Source organism: Phoxinus phoxinus (assembly GCF_949152265.1).
Source record: "Phoxinus phoxinus genome assembly, chromosome: 5".
NCBI lineage: Eukaryota > Metazoa > Chordata > Actinopteri > Cypriniformes > Leuciscidae > Phoxinus > Phoxinus phoxinus.
Genome location: NC_136880.1, coordinates 31,302,194 through 31,323,272, shown reverse-complemented (window position 1 = coordinate 31,323,272; position 21,079 = coordinate 31,302,194). Strand labels below are relative to the sequence as shown.

Sequence of the window (21,079 nt, the reverse complement as noted above, 5' to 3'; positions counted from 1 at the left end):
TCTAAAAGTATTTTTGAGGAATGATGGCCATCAATATATTCCGATTCAGTCACTTATATGTTCAAACTGTAAAACAGACTTGACATATTGCCCTTATATACTTAGTAGTAGGCCTTTTTTGTAAATACTTCCAAGTACTAGACTACTAAAGTAATATCACAATTCTAAATTCATCAATTTAGTTTCAATAGCATTCAAGCATTCATACTAAGAATAAAGTACAACTTACTGGTTTGTACAAGAAGTTTTGTCCCCATCCCAAAGAAAAGTTTTTGTCCAGCATTCACACAGCCATTGGCCATATACTAAAAACTAGCAATATCCTGATATCAAAAACACTGCAAGCTATTCTGTCACAATCGCTCTTAAATAAGATAGTGTGAAAACTTTAAAGAAGGAACGACCTCCATTTATATCAAAGTTTAGTAGAATAAAAATCAGTTTTTAAATGTTATTTTTCAAAGACAAAAGAAGAGTTGATGTTCCTAAAGTTAATAACAAGCAGTACGTTTTGCATGTATTAATCTGGGAATTAGATATTACAAGAAAAATTATGAAATACTAATTCCCAGATAAATACCTTCAAATCTTTTTAAGAAGATAGAAGATCACCGTTGATTTATTGTTCTGATAATAATCATATAGCTCTTATAACTTAAGCATCATAAAAACATGCATATTTGATACAAAGCTATGCGATATTTGAGAGAACTGAGCCAAACTTACTTGAAAACACAGTTAGTTTAGTGCCTTTTCCAAATATAATTTTGAATCCACTTTGAGTCACACAGCTGTTGACCATACACACATAACTGCTGCTGAACATATAGTCATCCGGGATAAGGCATGCTTTTATTCCTTGAATTGGGATACATATTATTATTATCACCTACAATCTAATTAAGAAATAATTCTATAATTTATCTGTTAAGTACCAGGTATTATTCCAAATTTTGTTTTGATGATGTTTAATGTTCTACAATAAATGGCTATTATTGTTGATGTTACATATTGATGATCCCAAATTCAAAGTTATGTATTAGGGTTAAGATTATGGAAACCCTAAGAACTAGTTAAGCTTGGCTGATTTTAAAAATAATAATAAATAAATAAAAACTTTTCCAAAGACTTGCACAGCAGTCCAATTATATGATCTACTCATATTTTACTTACATAAATGGTAATTTTCCACTATACTATATTTAAAATAAAGAACTTGACATCTTGCCCTGATACTTGAAGTATTACATAAAAGGCCATATTTGTACAACAATTACATTTTAGAGTACTAAAGTAATAGGCTATCACAATTCTTTTCGCCAATTTACTTTCAATAATTTTTTTTTTTTTTTTTTTTGAAATTTAGCGTCAAATGTTAAGTGTATGATACTCATTAATAATGGGAAAATAATGGGAACACAATTTTAAATTTAACATTGGTTTTAAAATATAAAATAAAAAAGACAAGCTTGATCTTACTTGAAAGGACAGTGAGTTGAGTGCCTTTTCCAAAAATAATTTTGTTAATTCCTTGAGTCACACAGTGGTTTATCCGAACACATAAACATGTTGCCTATACTCTTCTTGCTTTGAAGCCCAACAATAAGGGCTATATTTATTCAGAATACTTTATTTGGTGGACTTTAATTTAAAAGTTTACATATTTGAAAAGCATACTATAAATTGTAAGGTCATACAAACTAGTAGCCTTAAATATTGATTGGAATAATTGGGAATCTATTTATACCATAGCCTATCAGTTATTATTAAACAATCATATAAGGCTGATAATGCTCTTTGTGAATTGTATTTATCTGAAGTAAGCATTTCATTGAGGCAGTTATGGTTTAAAGTCATATAAAAGGTTCTTATTTTTCATGTGAAACAAAAGTTGTAGACAAAGTTTTGTTTAAGGTTTAAACAAAAAGGTTTCAAGGTTTACTGTTGAATTGTTGAATATATGTATTTGGGAAGCACTTTGATTCATGCAAATATTAATATTATAAAATTATTTTTGTGTTTTTTTTTTATGATGAACCTTTCTCTCCATCTTGTTTAGGTTTAAAGGATCATACTTTTTATTACTAAACTATTTATTTGATGAAACAAAATATCTTACTTGAAGTAACAATGAGACTGGTGCCGGTCCCAAATATGATCTTGTTGTTCCCTCCATTCACACACCAGTATAGTATGGTACATTTACCCTTAGTACACCAGTGAGGTTCCATCTTTTGGCAGTCATTATATTTTATTTTTAGGTATGACTTGTTTGATTAGTTTGGAAAATTATAGCTAGAATCTAGAAAAGAATAATGCAAGCGAGTATGACAACGATAAGATAGTAATTTCGTTTTTAGAAAACTAACCATTATCAAATGTATTTTTGCCAACTTTAAAGAATTTCTGATCTTGACCATTTATCAACATCACATACACTTTTACAAAATCACAAACATTTTTCAAGTTTGTTAAATGTTTCCGTTCCATTTTAAAGAAGTGGGGAAAAACATCTAAATATCACAACACAGATTTGATATTTTTTAGACATCAGTTTGAACTGACCTTTAAAATGTTAGTATTTGTTCATGTTGACTGTCAGAAATGCATTACTTACTTGTTTCCACAACAAGTTTGGTTCCTTTCCCAAAGATAATCTTATTCACATTCACACACCCATTGACTATGTGGCAAAAACTAATGCCTTCCAGCTATTTTACAAACAGTACTGTCTGGAATTATGCCATACAGTTTAGCAAGTCAAACCTATTCACTAATGATGTCCACACTTTTTCAGTATCAGCATTTATAAAAACTAATTATAATCAGTACTAATTTTATACTCACTTGTTTCAACTGTCAATTTAGTTCCTTCTCCAAACACTACTTTCCATTGTGTTGATGTCACACTGTAAACTGTATCTACACAAAAACATGGCCCTCTACAGAGTCCAACTGTTTACTGTATGCATTTAATGCTGATATAGTGCTTATTAGAGTGTCAGGGTAATGCCAATATTACATTTTGATGATAAGATAAAGCTATTGTACCGAGTTAATCTGGTTGGGATTTAAGTGGAAATTAGGAGTAAATTCAATACATTTGGAATATGATATATATTTCAATGTAACATTTTCAGTGGCATTGATGTAAGCTTACTTGTTTCTGTTATTAGTCTTGTCCCACTCCCAAATATAATCTTGTTGGCAGCATTCACACACGTGCTGACCCCATCACAAAAACCTCACCGTTTTATTGTGGCTTACTTAATATTGAAAATATTGTGTATTTTGTATAAATGGGTTTGATGTAATCAGAGAAAGAGTTCATTTTACCACTGTATTTTTCAAGAAAGACATTCGTTTTAATTTGCTACAAATATATTAAGTCATATCAGCTTCCTAATTTTCATGACACAATGGAAAAATTACATAATTAGTTATGAGGAATGATATATAAAGATAATTTAACAATGCAAATTGAAACATGCTCAATTGAAACGATAAAGAAGGATATATCTCAAGTAACTTAAAGTTTTAACTAAGTATATGACCATTTAGGATGAACTAACCCTTGTTGAATTTCTAATTATATTTTGATAATGGAAATGTTTTTTGTTTTTTTTGAGGATGTCAAATTGTTTACAATTTAAATAAGATTTGATCAAAATATACTGTGATTAAGCTGCAATGTGAAAACTATATTATAGAACTACATTATGAGACTGATTACAAAATATCAGAGTATAGCATCAACTTACTTTAATATTCAGTATTTATCTACTTAGTTGCTTTTTCATTTATTGAACAATGCAAACTTACTTGTTTCTACAGTGAGTATTGTCCCCGTCCCAAAGATTATCTTTTGAGCATTAGTCACACATGGGCCGGGTCCATAACAAAAACCATAGCCTGAAGTGTTGTGAGCTTTAAATACTTTTTTTAATGTAATAAATTAAATGCAAGTACTTTAACAACCTGTGTCAGGTTTAATCACACTGGGGCTTTTGTTTTGCAATAATATATCACTTTTTAAAAAGATTTTTCTCCTAAAGAGTGACTTCAGTACTATTTTTATGTTAATGTAAAAGAATGAAAAAAAATTTAACTCACTTGAATGAACCGTTAATTTTGTCCCAGAACCAAATATCAGCTTGTCAAGCCCTTGATTCACACACCATATATACTCATTACAGTAACTTGTGTCTGTTCTCACGTAAATGTGTCTCTATAGCACGCAGTGTGTTTATCGTGCAATTTATACGCGAAAATTAGTTTTTACGTGCATATGATACGCAGTTTTCGCGTGCATTTGATACGCACTTCATTGCGTGTAATACACACGCACCCCACACTATTAATTCTACCCAAACGTATAATACACACGCACCCCACACTATTAATTCTACCCAAACGTATAATACACACGCACCCACACTAATACACACGCACCCCACACCACTACTAAACCTATCCTAACCAACCCATGCGTATCCTATGCACGTAAAAACTCATTTTCGCGTATAAATTACACAATAAACACACTGCGTGCTACAGAGACGCATTTAGTGTGATCGGGTTGCTTCTATAGCCAAGTTATCGTGTATGAACAATTGATATTTACTTGATACTGTAATTTTCCATAAACTTTCAGTTTGTGCATTAATGCAAGCTACTTTATAATTATATTAACATACCTTACAATAGACTTTCATACTTTCAAGTTTCATATTTGTCAAATCCCAAAAAAAAATTACCTGTATAGCTGTCATGAAACATAATTAATCAAAATAATTTTTGTTAAATTTATACAACTGGCGTTTCTTCATAATTTAACTAATATGCAAATTAATGATTAGCTATTCATGTTTTTGTGATGAATAACAGCATAATTTTGTCAATAACTGATTATTTGCATTAATAACAAACTACCAATAGCATTTAAGTTTTCAAAAGCTCAGAACTTACTTGCTTCTATGTTGAGTTTTGTCCCTTTACTAAAGAAAATCCTGTTGGCATTATTCACACAGTCATTGAGCGTGCACCAACAACTTGTGTCATATTCAATAGGCCATAATTCACATAACACATTATATATGATCTTGAATTAATCTTTCTAATTGAAAATCTGATTAACTTAATTGACTGATTGAAGTAATTTAACTGTATAATTAGAAAAAAATCCTAACTTACTTGATTGTACTATGACTTTGGTCCCCTTACCAAAGAAAATCTTATATCCATCATTCACACAGCCATTGACTATATAGCAAAAACAAGTAGCTCAATACATGAAGCACTATAACCGCTATTATAATAGTATAATATATTAATATTCAATGCTACTGTAGCTGGTATGACCTTTATAGTTGTAAAATTTGTATACTTTGCAAATATGTATCATTTTAAGTGAAAGTCGTAATAAACTGTTGAATTATTGAATATACAGTATGCATTTGGGAAGCACTTTTATTCATGCAAATATTAATTACAGATTTTTGTGTTTTTTATGATTAAACTTTATCTTACTTTTTTAAGGTTTAAAAGAAATATGTTAAGGATCACAATTTTTATTATTACAATTCTATCTGATTAAACAAAATATCTTACTTGAAGTAACAATGAGACTGGTGCCGGTCCCAAATATGATCTTGTTGTTCCTATTCACACACCAGTATAGAATGGTACATTTACCCTTAGTACACGTTTGGCCAGTGAGGTTCCATCTTTTGGCGGTGTTTATATATTTTACTTTTAGGTATGACTTGTTTGATTAGTTTGGAAAATTATAGCTAAGCTGGAAAATAATAATGCAAGTGATTATGATAATGATAAGTAATTTAGATTTAAAAACCTAACCAGTACCAAATGTATTTTTGCGAACTTTAAAGAATTTATGATCTTGACCATTTAACAACAATTAAGTTTAAAAAAAAAAATCAAAATATCACAACACAGATTTGATATTTTTTAGACATCAGTTTGAACTGACCTTTAAAATGTTAGTATTTGTTCATGTTGACTTTCAGAAATGCATTACTTACTTGTTTCCACAACAAGTTTGGTTCCTTTCCCAAAGATAATCTTATTCACATTCACACACCCATTGACTATGTGCCAAAAACTAATGCCTTCCAGCTATTTTACAAACAGTACTGTCTGGAATTATACCATCTACAGACTACAGTTCAGCAAGTCAAATCTAATGAATTCACTAATGATGTCCACACTGTTTCAGTATCAGCATTTATAAAAGCTAGATTATAATCAGTACTAATTTTATGTGATCTGTATTATGAGGAATGATATATGCAGACACATTTTAAATACTTTAACACAGCGAGTTTTAAACTTAATAAATTGAAAAGAAGGATTGAAAATATATTTCAAGTAACTTACTGTTTTCTATGATAAGCTCTGTCCCTGTTGCAAAGATAAGTTTATTTCCCGCAGTCACACATGGACAGACTTAGTTACAAAAACTAACTGACCTAATCTTTCTCGTGAAACTGAAATTAAATTAGAAATAACTGGTTTGATCATTTAACATTTTTGTCTATTATCTTTAGAAGGGCATATTGCAATTCTAATTTTGGAGCGTTTAGGCCTACATTATATTTTAAAGCTACTCATAATGGCGTCCAAAAAATCAATAATGTTTAGTGAAAATATATATATATAAATATAAGACAACAAAACTCACTTGTTTGTACAACAAGTTTGGTCCCCTTTCCAATGAACTAAAAACTTTACTCAAATTCTTATACTATTGAAAAGCTACTTTAGAAATTCCAACAATAAACAAACTTAGGGTTTTAACTAAGTGTATGAACATGTAGGATAAACAAACGCTTGTTGAGTGTTTAATTATATTTTCGATAATGGTTGTTTTTAGGATAATGTCAAATAGTTTACTATTTAAATGAGACTTAGCCTAATACAAATATCCAGCAATGTGCAAATATTTGAGACACAGAGTATAACATCAAGTACTTTTGCATACCAGTTTTGATATTCGGTTTTTATCTTCTGTTTTTTTTTACTTTAATGCCTTTTAGCAACGCAACTTACTTGTTTCTACAGTGAGTATCGTCCCCGTCCCAAAGATTATCTTTCGAGCATTAGTCACACATGGGCCGGGTCCATAACAAAAACCATGTGTGAGCGTGTGTTGAGGGCTTTTAAGTTTTTCTATTTTATGTAATACTGTACATACTGTACTGTACTTTAACAACTTCTAAACAGTGGCGATTTTCTTTAGTACTATTAATGTAAAAGAAATGTAATAGAAATGTAAAATGTAAAACTCACTTGAATGAACAATTAATTTTGTCCCAGAACCAAATGTCAGCTTGCCAAATCCTTGATTCACACAGCATATATACTCATTACAGTAACTTGTGTCTGCTACTGCAAAGTTATGGTGTATAAACACTATATTTACTTTATACTATAATTTTCTATAAACGTTTTAATAATGCAGTCAGTGCATTAATGCAAGCTACTTTTAGTAGGAACTATATTAAGATAATAACAGAAGTCACTTACAATAGACTCTAAGTTTCATATTTGTCAAACCAAAATAATTTTTACGTGTACACTGTAAAAAAATGTGGCTGCAATTAGTATAACAACTTAAAATTTGTTGAGATAACTTAAATATCCAACTTAACTAAACTAAACTAAAGTTAACTAAACTTAATATTTTAAGTCAAGCATGAACACATACTTTTTAAAGTTGAAACAATGTTGGATTTTAAGTTGTGATAAATAATCGAAGCAATTTTTTTTACCGTAGCTGTCATGAAACATAATTAATAGAATTAAAAAAAAAGTTATGAAACTTCTGATCCTTTAAAATTTAGAATGACTATGATTATTTGCATTAATAACAAACTACCCAAAAGCATTTAGGCTTCCAAATATTCAGAACTTGCTTGCTTCCATGTTGAGCTTTTTACCTTTACTAAAGAAATTAATATTGGCATTATTCACACAGACATATTTCAGGTCATAATTCACATAATACTACATATGATAGTGAATTCATCATTTTAAATCAAAATGAAAACCTAAAGGTTTGATCCTTTTGCCAAATACAACCTTATTGGAATTTGCGCAACCTCTATTTTTGTTTTATTAATGTGGAATAATATTAACGAAATGAACGATGATTACTGAATATTATTTTTGTTGTTTTTAAATGTAACTTACTTGATAGTATGACAAGATTGGTTCCACTGCCAAAGAAAATCTTATACCCAGTATTCACACAGCCTTTAGGCATGCACCAAAAAGTCTTGCATTTGTCAGATGCTTAACGTTCCATTAAAATCTGACTAAATTTAAGATCTAAAACACATAACTGCTGATTGGAATGCCAGAAAACATATTAAATAAGTTATTTTAAAATATTTTTTTAATGCTACAAAAGATGTCATAACTGAACACTCACAAACTCATATAAAACTAACATACTTCAATAATATCTGAAGAAAAACGTAAAATATGCTCTGATTAATACTCACTTTGCTCAACTCTCAGTGTAATTCCTGAACCAAAAATGACCTTCCAGTTTGATGTCACACAATGAAAGCAGTGTGCATAAAAACTGTACTTAGCACAATTGCCATATCAATTATTTTGCTTTTTTTTTTTTTTTTTTTTTTTTTGCTGTGATTTCTACATTGCATGGAAAAAGATTGAAACTACTTTTAAAAACTATCTACAAAAAAAAAATATGTATAGAATATAACTGATTGATTGCAGAATTGTAATGCACATCATTAGTCTGAAAATGTTAACTTTAGGATGAATTCACACTTACTCGGTTGTATTTTGAGTTCTGTTCCTTTGCCAAATATTATTCTAATTCCATCAGTCACACAACCTCTGACTCCATTGCAAATACCCAATGCTAACTTTCTTGTTCTTGGCATTGTGCTTTAGAGTTTCAAGTTCAAGAGTTGTTGCAATTGAATATCATAATAATATATTTTAATATTATAGTGTTAGTACAAAAGCCTGTATAAAAAGATAATAAAATAACTTAATTTTGTCCCTGAGCCAAATGTTATTTTTCAAAATCCATCATTCACACAGTATAGTCATTACACTGAGTACTAAAGTGAAATCTTGTCATTTTAAGGTTTACACTGAATTTGTGAGATCATAGTTAATCAGCAAGCGCTGTATTTCCAATTTCATGAATAAATAAACTGTTAATTAGTTAATTCATTAGTAGAAGACAACGATTGGATTAGGAATAGGAATACAAAAATATTGGTTTTCATTACTGCTCAGACTTTTGTTGGCACGTTTGGACATCTCTAAAGGACTCTAATTGTCTGTGCTGAGAAACTACAAATTTAGTGTTTGAATGTCAAATCATAATATGACTTACGTGCAGCGACAACTACTTGGGTCCCTCTTCCAAATACAATCTTATTGCCAATATACACACAGCAATTAACCATAGCACAAAAACTCAATGAATGAGTTATCAATGTCAAAACCATAAGATAGAAATAAACTGCACATTATGTGAAGTAAAACGTTAAATAAACATTAATGTACTATGTTGGGCACTATACTCACTAATTTGAACTTTCAATTGGGTCCCGGCTCCAAATATAACTTTTCCTATTCCAGTTGATGTCACACACTGACATACACACTATCAATAACTTATTCTTATGTAACTGACACTCTGTGATACTATCAAAGTTTTTTGTTATATAGTACAGTGTAGATGTGTAGTGTAGATGCAATTAGCAAACATAATGCATCATGATGCTTGATGTGGGTTTAATATTTGTTACATATTGTGTAGTTTTTTATGTATTATTGATGTTGTGTATTTGTCTGACTTGCATGTGATGGTGATTTTCCATGCTGCAGAACAAACTGCCCCAAGACAATAAAAGGTTAAAGTCTAAAGTGTAATTTGTGCTATACTGAGTGAATATTTGGTTATTTTAGATTGAATGATTAGTATTTAGATATAATAAATGATTAACATTTACAAAAATAATAAGCAGTATGGTCATAATTAACATTTAAAATTTAATTTAACTTGAAAGTAAATTTGATTGGCAAAAAATAAGTAAGGCAAAAAATCTTACTGGATTCCACTGAGAGCAAAGTTCCACTTCCAAAAATGACACATTGCTAAAGCTCTCGACAAAAAAGGGGGTCCCAAAACACATTTAAAGTTCCAACTCTATTTTGTGATGTGTGGGGATATATTAAATTATAGGGCTTACAATTATGGGGTGATGTGTCATTTCTGAATGTCAGTTCATGACTGTTTTCAATATATTACTACAAAAAACCTAGTACATGCTTCACCTGTATGCAAACTTATACAAATCCATATTGATAAATTTCTAAAACGACAAAGATAAGAATTGTCTATTAGCCATATGCAAATTAACATTTTCTATTTTAAAAAAGTAGTAGTAAAACTTTAAGGGGAATAAAGTTATTTTTAATTTCAGCCTTTTAAATTTTTCATGATAATGCGATTTTCTCCAAAAAAAATGGATAAGTTGGACAAAATCATGGGTTTTTTCCCAGAGAAAAAACAAGATATACCTTGAATGCAATGTAAATGACTTTGGATAAAAGCATCTTCCAAATGCATATACATAAATATATAATAAATAAGAGATTTAAACCAACTTCTATACAATAATATATAAACGGTACAACTCACTTGCTTCAACATGCACTTGTGTTCCTTTTCCAAAGATTAACTTGTAACCACCAGTCACACAGACACTAGCTACATAGCAAAAACTTACAACTTACGCAACTAATCACAAATAACTGCACTCACAAATGACATTTACTGTAACTCAATGAGTAGAGCATGGCGCTCGCAACCCCAAAGTCATGCGTTCAATGCGTTAATGGAATTATGCATTAATGGAAATGTGCCGCTATGAATAATACGATTTTTGTCTTTCCTGATTAATGTGATCCCGATTAAAACGCATATTAATGAAACATAAAGCTAAGGTTACAATGAAACCTCAGTGAAATTAAAGGGAATACAGTGTAACAGCCCTAAATAGAACATAATAATTTTGACTAAAATATATGAATACTCACTGGCTGAAACTGTCAGTTTAGTTCCTTCTCCAAAAATGACCTTTCTTGCTCCAGATCCAGTCACACATTGCTATAGCCTTACACAATAACCATCCTAAGTTTATGTATGACGCATATAGTACATTTGTATGAAAACTGTATTTTTGATATCAAATAGTATGTGCCAACAGATATGTGAGACTTTAGATATAGCATTTTTACAATTAGACTTAAATAGTGTCTTAACATCCCTAAACTCCACGTTGAAATGTTAACGTATACATTTTGGATTGTCTTAATGTATTCATTTCTGGATTCTGTAAATTTGATCAAATTAAACATTATAAAAATAGTAGATTTAAGTCAAAAGGAGAAACAAGTTTGATGAAATAATTTCACTTACTTGACTCAACAATAAGTTGAGTACCACTTCCAAATATTATCTTTACTCCAGTTGTCACACAGCTATCTGGTTAACTACAAAAACTTGGTACATGACTTGGAAATTGTTCTGTATTTATTTTGGGATAATTATTAATTAAAAAAAGTAAGTAAAATGAATTTGCATTCTAAAAAACACCTTCAGATTATATTAGTATTTATTTATCAAATGACTAAAACCTACTAATTTAAATGTTACATTACAAAATATGTTTTGCTACTCCATTTTGTCACATAAGACAGCCATGACCTTATCCCTTCTGTTTGTTTTCATTTGTTTTTACTAAGTTTCCTGGTTTAATAGAATATGTAACACTTTTTTTAAGTTTTATATTTGGACTGTTTCATCTGGTTAAATGCAATGCAAAAAAATGTAAAGAGTATTAATATTGTAAGAAGTATTATAATTATATAGAAATAATACTGTATTAATAAGATGAATTCATAGAAATAATTAATTGGTCTTACGGGTTTCCACAATTAGCTTGGTTCCAGCTCCAAATATGATCTTGTTATAATTCACACATTAAAAAAGGCCTCAGCAAAAACTCTCTAAGCATTTTAAAAGAGCCATGATTCATTCGAGTTTTGATTCTTTATGATTCGTCAGATTTACTGACTTTTTTTTTATTTTATTTTTATTCACGACTTTGACTTTGGCATAGAATGACTTAGGACATCACAAACAGTAATAGATATTATTCATATTTTTAAGTAAAGAAGATATACTGGTATCACAATTTGAAAGCCATTTTGGATTCCAAATTATTCCTTCTTTACCGATTTAAGCTGACAAGATATTCAAATATATATTTTTCATTATAGATTTATTAATATCATTTTATTATGAAAATGCATTATACTTACTGGAATAAACATAAAGCTGTGTTCCCTGACCAAATACGATCTTGTTGCCATAATTCACACTGTGTTGAATACCAGAGCAACAACCTCCGGAGTCAACAATCCAATGCCTTGGCGGACATTATTCTTACTTTTATTTTGCCTTAAATTCTTACACCTAATGAATTCAGTTACAATTTACAAATGCTGTGAAAATAATGAATCTTGATCAGCCTCTTACTTGCTTCTACATGTAACATCGTCCCTTCTCCAAAGATGATCTTGTTTGCACCAAAAGTCACACATCATAAACGTCCCTCACAAAAACTACCTTTGTCTACCTAATACTCTAAAAAGTTATTCAGTGAAAACTTAAATTACATGTTCAATTGCTTCAATTGTAAACAGGGCATTTTTAAATATTTTATTTTAACATGGTGATTTATACCAACATAGGTTGGTAAAAGGCCTACTTTATCATTGTTTCAGCAAAAATGTATTTAATATATTAAAATATATAATTTATGTACAATTTGTACAATTAACGTACAATTTGTACAATTAACATGACTTGTACATGTTTAACACAGGCAGGTTGTTTATTGTAACCATTTTTACTTATTTGTCTTAAGGTAAGACAGATATTTTGTGGTATAAGCGAAGGCATTATTCCAATTATGGATGATGATTTTGTTTTACGCACATATGATATATGAAGAAAATGTGTCTTACGAGATTCAATGGTCAGTGCTGTTCCACTTCCAAAAATGATCTTGTTGTTCCCAAAATTCACACAGTAACAAACACTCAGACAAAATGTTCATGAGGACTCTCTTCATAAAGTACTATAGTTCAAATTATGTGTGTGATGAAAGACATCAAGACAAGACACATCTTGATTGTCTATTAATAAATAAATATCATTTGATGAATACATTATTCTTTTAAACGTTTTCAATGTCAGTTGTTCAATATCTATTAAACCAAGGTAATCGCATACTATTATTGCAGAATTTATGTAAAAACATTAAAATATTCTTACTTGATTCAATTATTAAAGTTGTTCCTTGACCAAAAATGATCTTTGTCCCAGCACCAGCATCCACACAACAGAAACAATCACTACAAAAATGGGACCAGTTCACCAAGAATTGGGGCTAAAATATGTATTTGATGTTTGTGTTGATGATAAACTGTAAACTAAATATTGTGTAAATATATTTTAGGGATTGAGATTTCATTTAGAGTATTAATTTCAATATTTAAGCTATAATTATTTAGTTTACTACTAATTGAGCATTTGCAACATTATCGACATTTGTGTAAATTAAAGTATTTTAAGTATTTTTTCAGCTGCAACATATGATACTCAAAACAATTGCATTACTAACATAAATACTGAGAATGTCATTAATCAATATCCATTTTAATAGACTAATATCTGTGTTCCCTGACTAAATATGAGTTTATCATCATACATTACACTGTATCGAGTAACAACCCTTCACCTTTTTAAAGGCTACCAATAAAAACAACATTAATGGGAATCTTACTTGCTTCCACATGCAGCATTGTCCCTTCTCCAAACAATATCCTGGAAGCCCCCATATTCACACAACAGAAACAGCCCTCACAAAAACAAGCCCTAGTATTATTTATCTTCCTATGTACAATGACCATTACCGTTCCATCCGTTATGTCTATAACAGGAATCATCTAAATATAAATAAAAACAGAGATAATAAAAACGTTGAGATATGTTTGTACTTACTGGTTTCAACAGTTAACTTTGTCCTTGTTCCAAAAATGATCTTAAAATTTGATGTCACACACTGTTTGGACCCTCAACAAATTCATGTTCCCTGTACTGGATTGCTGGTCGTTTTTTATCACTAAATTATATCAAGTAGAAATCACTGTGAAATATGTTCACACGTTAAAGAGTACTGTAATTATATATAAAATAGAATAAAAATGTTGTCCTACGTGGTTCAATGAATAGTCTTGTCCCTGATCCAAAGATGATCTTCCGTGTTCCATCATTCACACAGTAACAAACATCACTTCAAAAAACTCTTCCTCACAGGCGACAAGGACTCTGTTGTACATCATTGTTTTCAATGAGATTATGTTATATATCACTGGTGGTGTTACTTTAAAAGCCTTAGCTTTGTTTAACTGTGCTGAAAACTTGTAGTTGATATTGTGTGTTCAAATACTTATGAATATCACCATCTGTGAGCATGCATGTGATGAAATACTTCACATGTTTTTTTAATTAAACTGGAATAAATTAAAACGCAGCATTAACAACAGTAGCTAAAAGTCTCTTACTTGATTCAACTCTTAAAGTTGTTCCTTGACCAAAAATGATCTTTCTCCCAGTACCATCCACACAACAGAAACAATCACACCAAAAACATGGCCAGTTTACCATGAACTGTACGTGTTGACTATAAATGGTCATATAATATATATATATATATATATATATATATATATACAGTTTGAATATTAATTTGAGATTACATTTAGTTTAGATCTTTTAAACATTTAGCCTATTATTGTTAAATCTTAAAGGTTGTTTTTAAAGTTACTTTGTCTTAAGGTAAGACAGATATTTTGTGGTATAAGCGAAGACATTATTCCAATTATGGATGATGATTTTGTTTTACGCACATTATGAAATACTGATGAAGAAAATGTGTCTTACGAGATTCAATGGTCAGTGTTGTTCCACTTCCAAAAATGATCTTGTTGTTCCCAAAATTCACACAGTAACAAACACTCAGACAAAATGTTCATGAGGACTCTCTTCATAAAGTACAGTAGTTCAAATTATGTGTGTGTGATGAAAGACATCAAGACAAGACACATCTTGATTGCCTATTAATAAATAAATATCATTTGATGAATAAATTATTATTTTAAAAGTTTATACTGTTTCAATGTCAGTGGTCTAATGGCAATATTCTTTATACATTTTTTTTTTCTTAAAACTTGGTATTAATCACATCCCATTATTGCAGAATGTATGTAAAAACAACATTAAAATATTCTTACTTGATTCAACTATTAAAGTTGTTCCTTGACCAAAAATAATCTTTCTCCCAGTACCATCCACACAACAGAAACAATCACTACAAAAAGGGGACCGGTTTACCATAATTGGGGCTAAAATATGTATATGATAGGTGTTGATAATAAACTGTAAAACAAAATATTGTGCAAAAAATGTTTTTAGGGATTGAGATTTCATTTAGAGTATTAATTTCAATATTTAAGCTTTAGTTTGGATTTGTATCATTTTGATCTTCAAATTTGACGCCAACACATTAATTTTCCTTATACTGGATTGCTATCATGGTAATTTTGTATCACTGAATTATATAATTTTAAAGAGTACTGTAACTATATAAAATAGAATAAAAATGTTGTCCTACGTGGTTCAATGTATAGTCTTGTCCCTGATCCAAAGATGATCTTCCGTGTTCCAACATTCACACAGTAACAAACATCACTTCAAAAAACTCTTCCTCACAGGCTACAAGGACTCTGCTGTACATCATTATTTTCAATGAGATTATGTTATATATTACTGGTGGTGTTACTTTAAAAGCCTTAGCTTTGTTTAACTGTGCTGAAAACTTGTTTGTGTGTTCTGTGTTCAAATTGCTATGAATATCACCATCTGTGCACGTTAAACAGGTCTTTGAGTTTGAAGACATTAAAAAGTGGTATTAATTACAGGAAATTAAAGTATCTTACTTGATTCAACTCTTAAAGTTGTTCCTTGACCAAAAAGGATCTTTCTCCCAGCATCCACACAACAGAAACAATCACAACAAAAACATGGCTAGTTTACCACTGGGGCTAACGTGTTTGATATACAGTACATGTTGATTATTAATAGTAAAAAATAATATAAATATATATAAATAACACAAATTTCTTTTGAGATTACGGTTTTGTCTTTTCAATATTTAGCCTATTACTGTTAGGTCTTAAAGTTCATGTTTTAAAATGAATGTAAGTTAATGTATAATGCTATAATGAGTATAATGTATAATGCTATTGTGATGTATTTCTACTTAAAAATAAAAATAAATCTCTTACTTGACTGTACATACAAAGTTGTCCCTTTTCCAAAATGAATCTTCCAAGTTCCATCATTCACACACTACCTGACCTCACAGCAAAAACAGTTTTATTTTTTAAAACCTGTTATTAAAAGATATATCCGTTTTTTTATTTTATATTTAATATAAAATTGTATTCTTATTTAATTTCTCCCTTTTTACACATAGTCTACATCTACACGGTTGTTTTACTGTCAAATAATATTTTTTAATTTTTTTATGTAGCATTTAATTTTTAAATTGATTTGAGACAATTATACTACGATATTAAATATGAGCAACAATTTTAATGTGCACTTTATTAACCCTACTTTATTGCTTATATCTGTGGTTATTATTGATTGCAATGTATTGTTAATTCTAAGTTCCAAAGTACATACTGTATTATCCAATGTTGGTTTTTCATGGTTTTGCATGCTCACTTTTCATGTAATATGAGCTGTTTGTTTTGTTTTTGTACATTATATGTGTTGTTACATACATGTGATGTACATGATTGTTGTGTAAGTGTTCAAAAAACAGAATAAAAAAAATAATAATAATTTGGCAACGATAAATGTGTAACGCAGACAACAATCATGATTTAAATACTCATTGTAATCTGTTTGACTCATACCAAAACATTAAGCAAGATATGTACGAAGGCAATTAATACACAGTTTTTAACATTACTGGACATCTACTGGATAAAAAATACATTCTACCCTCTAATAAACTTTAAATAAATTAATCATCTTATTATAATTTATAGCTTTTTCTTTCATTTTCTACATCATGTTACATGTGTACTTGTCACATTTAAACTGCTTTTAACAACTTCCATTATCAACTTTTTTAAAAATGTTTCTATATGTACTGGTATGAATATCAAAAAGAATAACTACTTACTTGTGTGAACAAGCAGATTTGTACCTTGACCAAAAATGAGTTTCCCGCCATAGGTATTAGACACACAGTACTGAACTCCATGACATTTTCTGACTGCTCTTCTAATGTAGGCTTCATCTTACTTACTGGAATAGACAAATATGAGTGTTCCCGGACTAAATATGAGTTTATCATACATCACACTGTATATTGAGTAACAACCCTTCACCTTTGTATAGGCTACCAATAAAAACAACATTAATGGGAATCTTACTTGCTTCCACATGCAGCATTGTCCCTTCTCCAAACAATATCCTGGAAGCCCCCATATTCACACAACAGAAACAGCCCTCACTAAAACAAGCCCTAGTATTATTTATCTTCCTATGTACAATGACCATTACCGTTCCATCCGTTAGGACTATAACAGGAATCACTGTATAACTGATGAATATCACCATCGCATGTGGTGAAAGACTTATTAATAAAGTCTTGTTTTTTAACTAAACTGGTCTTTGGATAAATTTAAAAGTGGTATTAAGAAACTAAAAGCATCTTACTTGATTCAACTCTTAAAGTTGTTCCTTGACCAAAAATGATCTTTGTCCCTCCAGCATCCACACAACAGAAACAATCACACCAAAAACATGGTTTACCAAGAACGGGGCTAATGTGTTCAATATACGTGTTGATTATGAATGGGAAAAGCGTTTTTTTCAATCATATATATTATAGGGTCTGAATTTTTATTTGAGAATATTGTTTGGTCTTTAAACATTCTGCCGATTATTGTCGACAAGATTAGGTTTTAAAGTTAATGTAAGTATGTTTTGTAATGACTATTTTTCACAACTTAAAAATAAAACTATATTACTTGAATGTACAAACAAGTTGTCTCTTGTCATAAATGAATATTCCAAGTCTCATCATTCAAACACTACCCGACCTCACAGTTTTATTTTTAAAACTTGCATGTTTAATTATTTGTTTTCCAAATATTGAATATAATTTTTTTATTTAGGCTAATTTATATTTTTTAATTGTTTTCTGTAATCTTTAATTGTTATATTGTTGTAAGATAATGGTACTACAATATTTAATGTCTGTAACGATAAATATGTAATGAAGACCACTATGATGATTTCAATACTCACTGTAATCGACGTTCAGCTTTGTCCCTTGACCAAATATAATTTTGTCAGCAAGTGTCACACAATAGTGCAACCTTTGGCAATATCTATATACAGTTTTGGTAATGCAATAAGTCCTTTTGATTTAATACCTAGAACACAGTTATGTTACAAACATAATTTGAAATCATGCAATGCAAAAGATATCCCTAATATAAAGCAGATTTAAAGTTTTGAAAGTGGATTACTGTCATATAATAACTATACAGTACTCAGAGTGTTCTTGAGTAAAATCCTTAACTTCAGGGTCAGAATCACATTGTGAACACCTGAAGCGAGCAAATTTACTTTTATAAATTCAACTGTGTGATAAAGCTTTTTACATTGCCAATTAATTGTAATAGCTTACACTTACTTGCATGGACAGCCAATGATGTTCCAGAGGCAAACATTATTTTGTCCCCTGAATAAGTCACACAGTAGCTAACACCTCAGCAATTACTTAGAGTGCATTAGAATGATTAGAATATATATAAAACATATAAAGCTCACACAGTAGAGCATGATGCTAACAATGCCAAAGTCAAGGGTCCACAATTCCCGGGAATATAAGAACTGATCAAATGTACACCTTCAATACTATGTCAATCGCTTTGAATAAACGTGTCTGCTAAATGTGAACGTACTTTTAGTTCTTTTTTTAAGTATGAAATACCAACTGTTTAAGTTCAAATGTGTCCAACTTGTAAATGCTTCTTTTTATATTTGTAATTAGATAATGTGTATGTTGGTCTACATTCAATTATGTCTATCTCTGCATAAGACAGCAGTAAAGCTTGCAAATATCAAGAATATCTATTTTACAATATATGCTTCATATGTTGGTTCAAATCAGATAGCATTGATCTATAGGATACACTTTTTGTAGATTGACTATACTTTCGAAAACTAATCCTAATCTCCAAAGCTAATTTGAGACCAAAAGCAGATTTATCATGCAAAATTTGTCAGAAGGCGATAAACTTTACTATCAATTTAATTCCTTTTCCAAAGATAATCTTCTCATATCCCCCAGTTTTCACACAACCAAAAACTACACAACAAAAACTATCTAGAATGAGGCTATAGAAATGTTTCAAAGAAAAAAAATACTAGTTGAACTGACTGGTTGAAATAAAAGGATAATTGAAAACATAATTACTACTTTGTTTAAAATAAAAAACATAAAATAAAAATCATATAAATGCATATAATAAGCAAATGAAAATGCTGTGATGATAGATTTTAGCTATACCTGAATCGACAGTAAGTTTAGTTCCTTTCCCAAATATTATACGTCCTGCTGAGTTAGTCACACACAGTTTTATGGCTTTACAAAAACGTAAGATTATTATTTATACAGTAATGAGTAGCACCGATTAATAAGAACCTATATAAGAACTCACAAAGGTTTATGTTGCACTATTGAGAACTTTAAATCTAAACCATTTGAAAAGGCAAATTCTGGAAAGAATACAATCAAACTTTAATCAACGGCGAAGACTGTTCACTTACGTGTTGCAACTATCAATTTAGTTCCTGTTCCAAAGATAATCTTCACTCCCGCATTATTCACACAATGAAAAACTTTGCAACAAAAACTAAGAAATTATAGACTGGCCACGTCAATGTAAGATGTTCAGGTTTGCTAGTAAATTTACTGGTGAATGTACTGATGATAAGCGCTTAATTTGGTTCCAAAACCTAAAAAATTTTATTTTTGAAACGAGAAATTAATTGAGAGAAACAATTAACATATATTAATCTATAATTAACCTATATTAATCAACTGTATTCCACGGTTAAACGGTCACATTTTTTTATAATCAATAATACTTTTTTACATGGTGCGATGTTGAGTTTTTCATGTTTGTTTGCTTTTTCAGACATGTAACTGAAATGCTAAAATCTTTGGATTATATAAAGCATTTCATGTTGTTGTTTTTATATTGGTACATGAAAATAACCATTTATGAAAAGGATTATATGAGCTGACATAAGTTTTGTTCTTTTTACAAACGTAACTTTTCATGTTGTATGACAGCCATAAAACATACTACTTATAGGAAACATCATAAACTTTACACCTTGAGTGGGTTAATGCTTTATGTCTAAAATATTATTTGTTTTGTGTAAAAGTCAGGTTTTTCTTTTTAAACTAAACTCAACAAGAAAGGAAAACTTACTTGTTTCAATGATTAACTTTGTGCCTGTTCCAAAGATAACTCTATTCACTCTAAGTCCAGTCACACAGTATACGACTGCACGGCAAAATCTATCAACCCTGAGAAACAAGTCTTATAGAACTTGATCACAAGTGAAGGGTTGAAAAGCAGCCAGAAAACAGACACTACATCAAATAATAAATTAATAACTCCGACTGGTTTGTTTTTACTTACTTGGATTTATGATAACCTTTGTTCCTTGACCAAAGTATATCTTATCAGAATATGACACACAGTGTTAGCAACCATACAAATTACTTCCTGTGGTTATTTTGTAATAGTACTCTGTTGCATTTAAGTT

At 29.9% G+C, this 21,079-nt stretch overlaps 1 protein-coding gene across 5 annotated transcripts in view; it reads right to left on the bottom strand.

Annotated features, from left to right (window-relative positions):
• The window catches only part of LOC306999208 (M1-specific T cell receptor alpha chain-like), a 50,590-nt gene that overhangs the window by 10,875 nt on the left and 18,636 nt on the right, over positions 1 to 21,079 (bottom strand). The window contains exon 1 of one of the 5 annotated variants that reach the window (XM_079613720.1): positions 230 to 317. The exons of the other annotated variants lie outside the window; for them this stretch is intronic. Within the exon in view, the coding sequence (XP_079469846.1) occupies positions 230 to 302 (73 nt within the window). The 5' untranslated portion in view covers positions 303 to 317. Of the gene's footprint in view, positions 1 to 229; positions 318 to 21,079 lie in introns of those variants that run through there. 5 annotated transcript variants of the gene reach the window in all.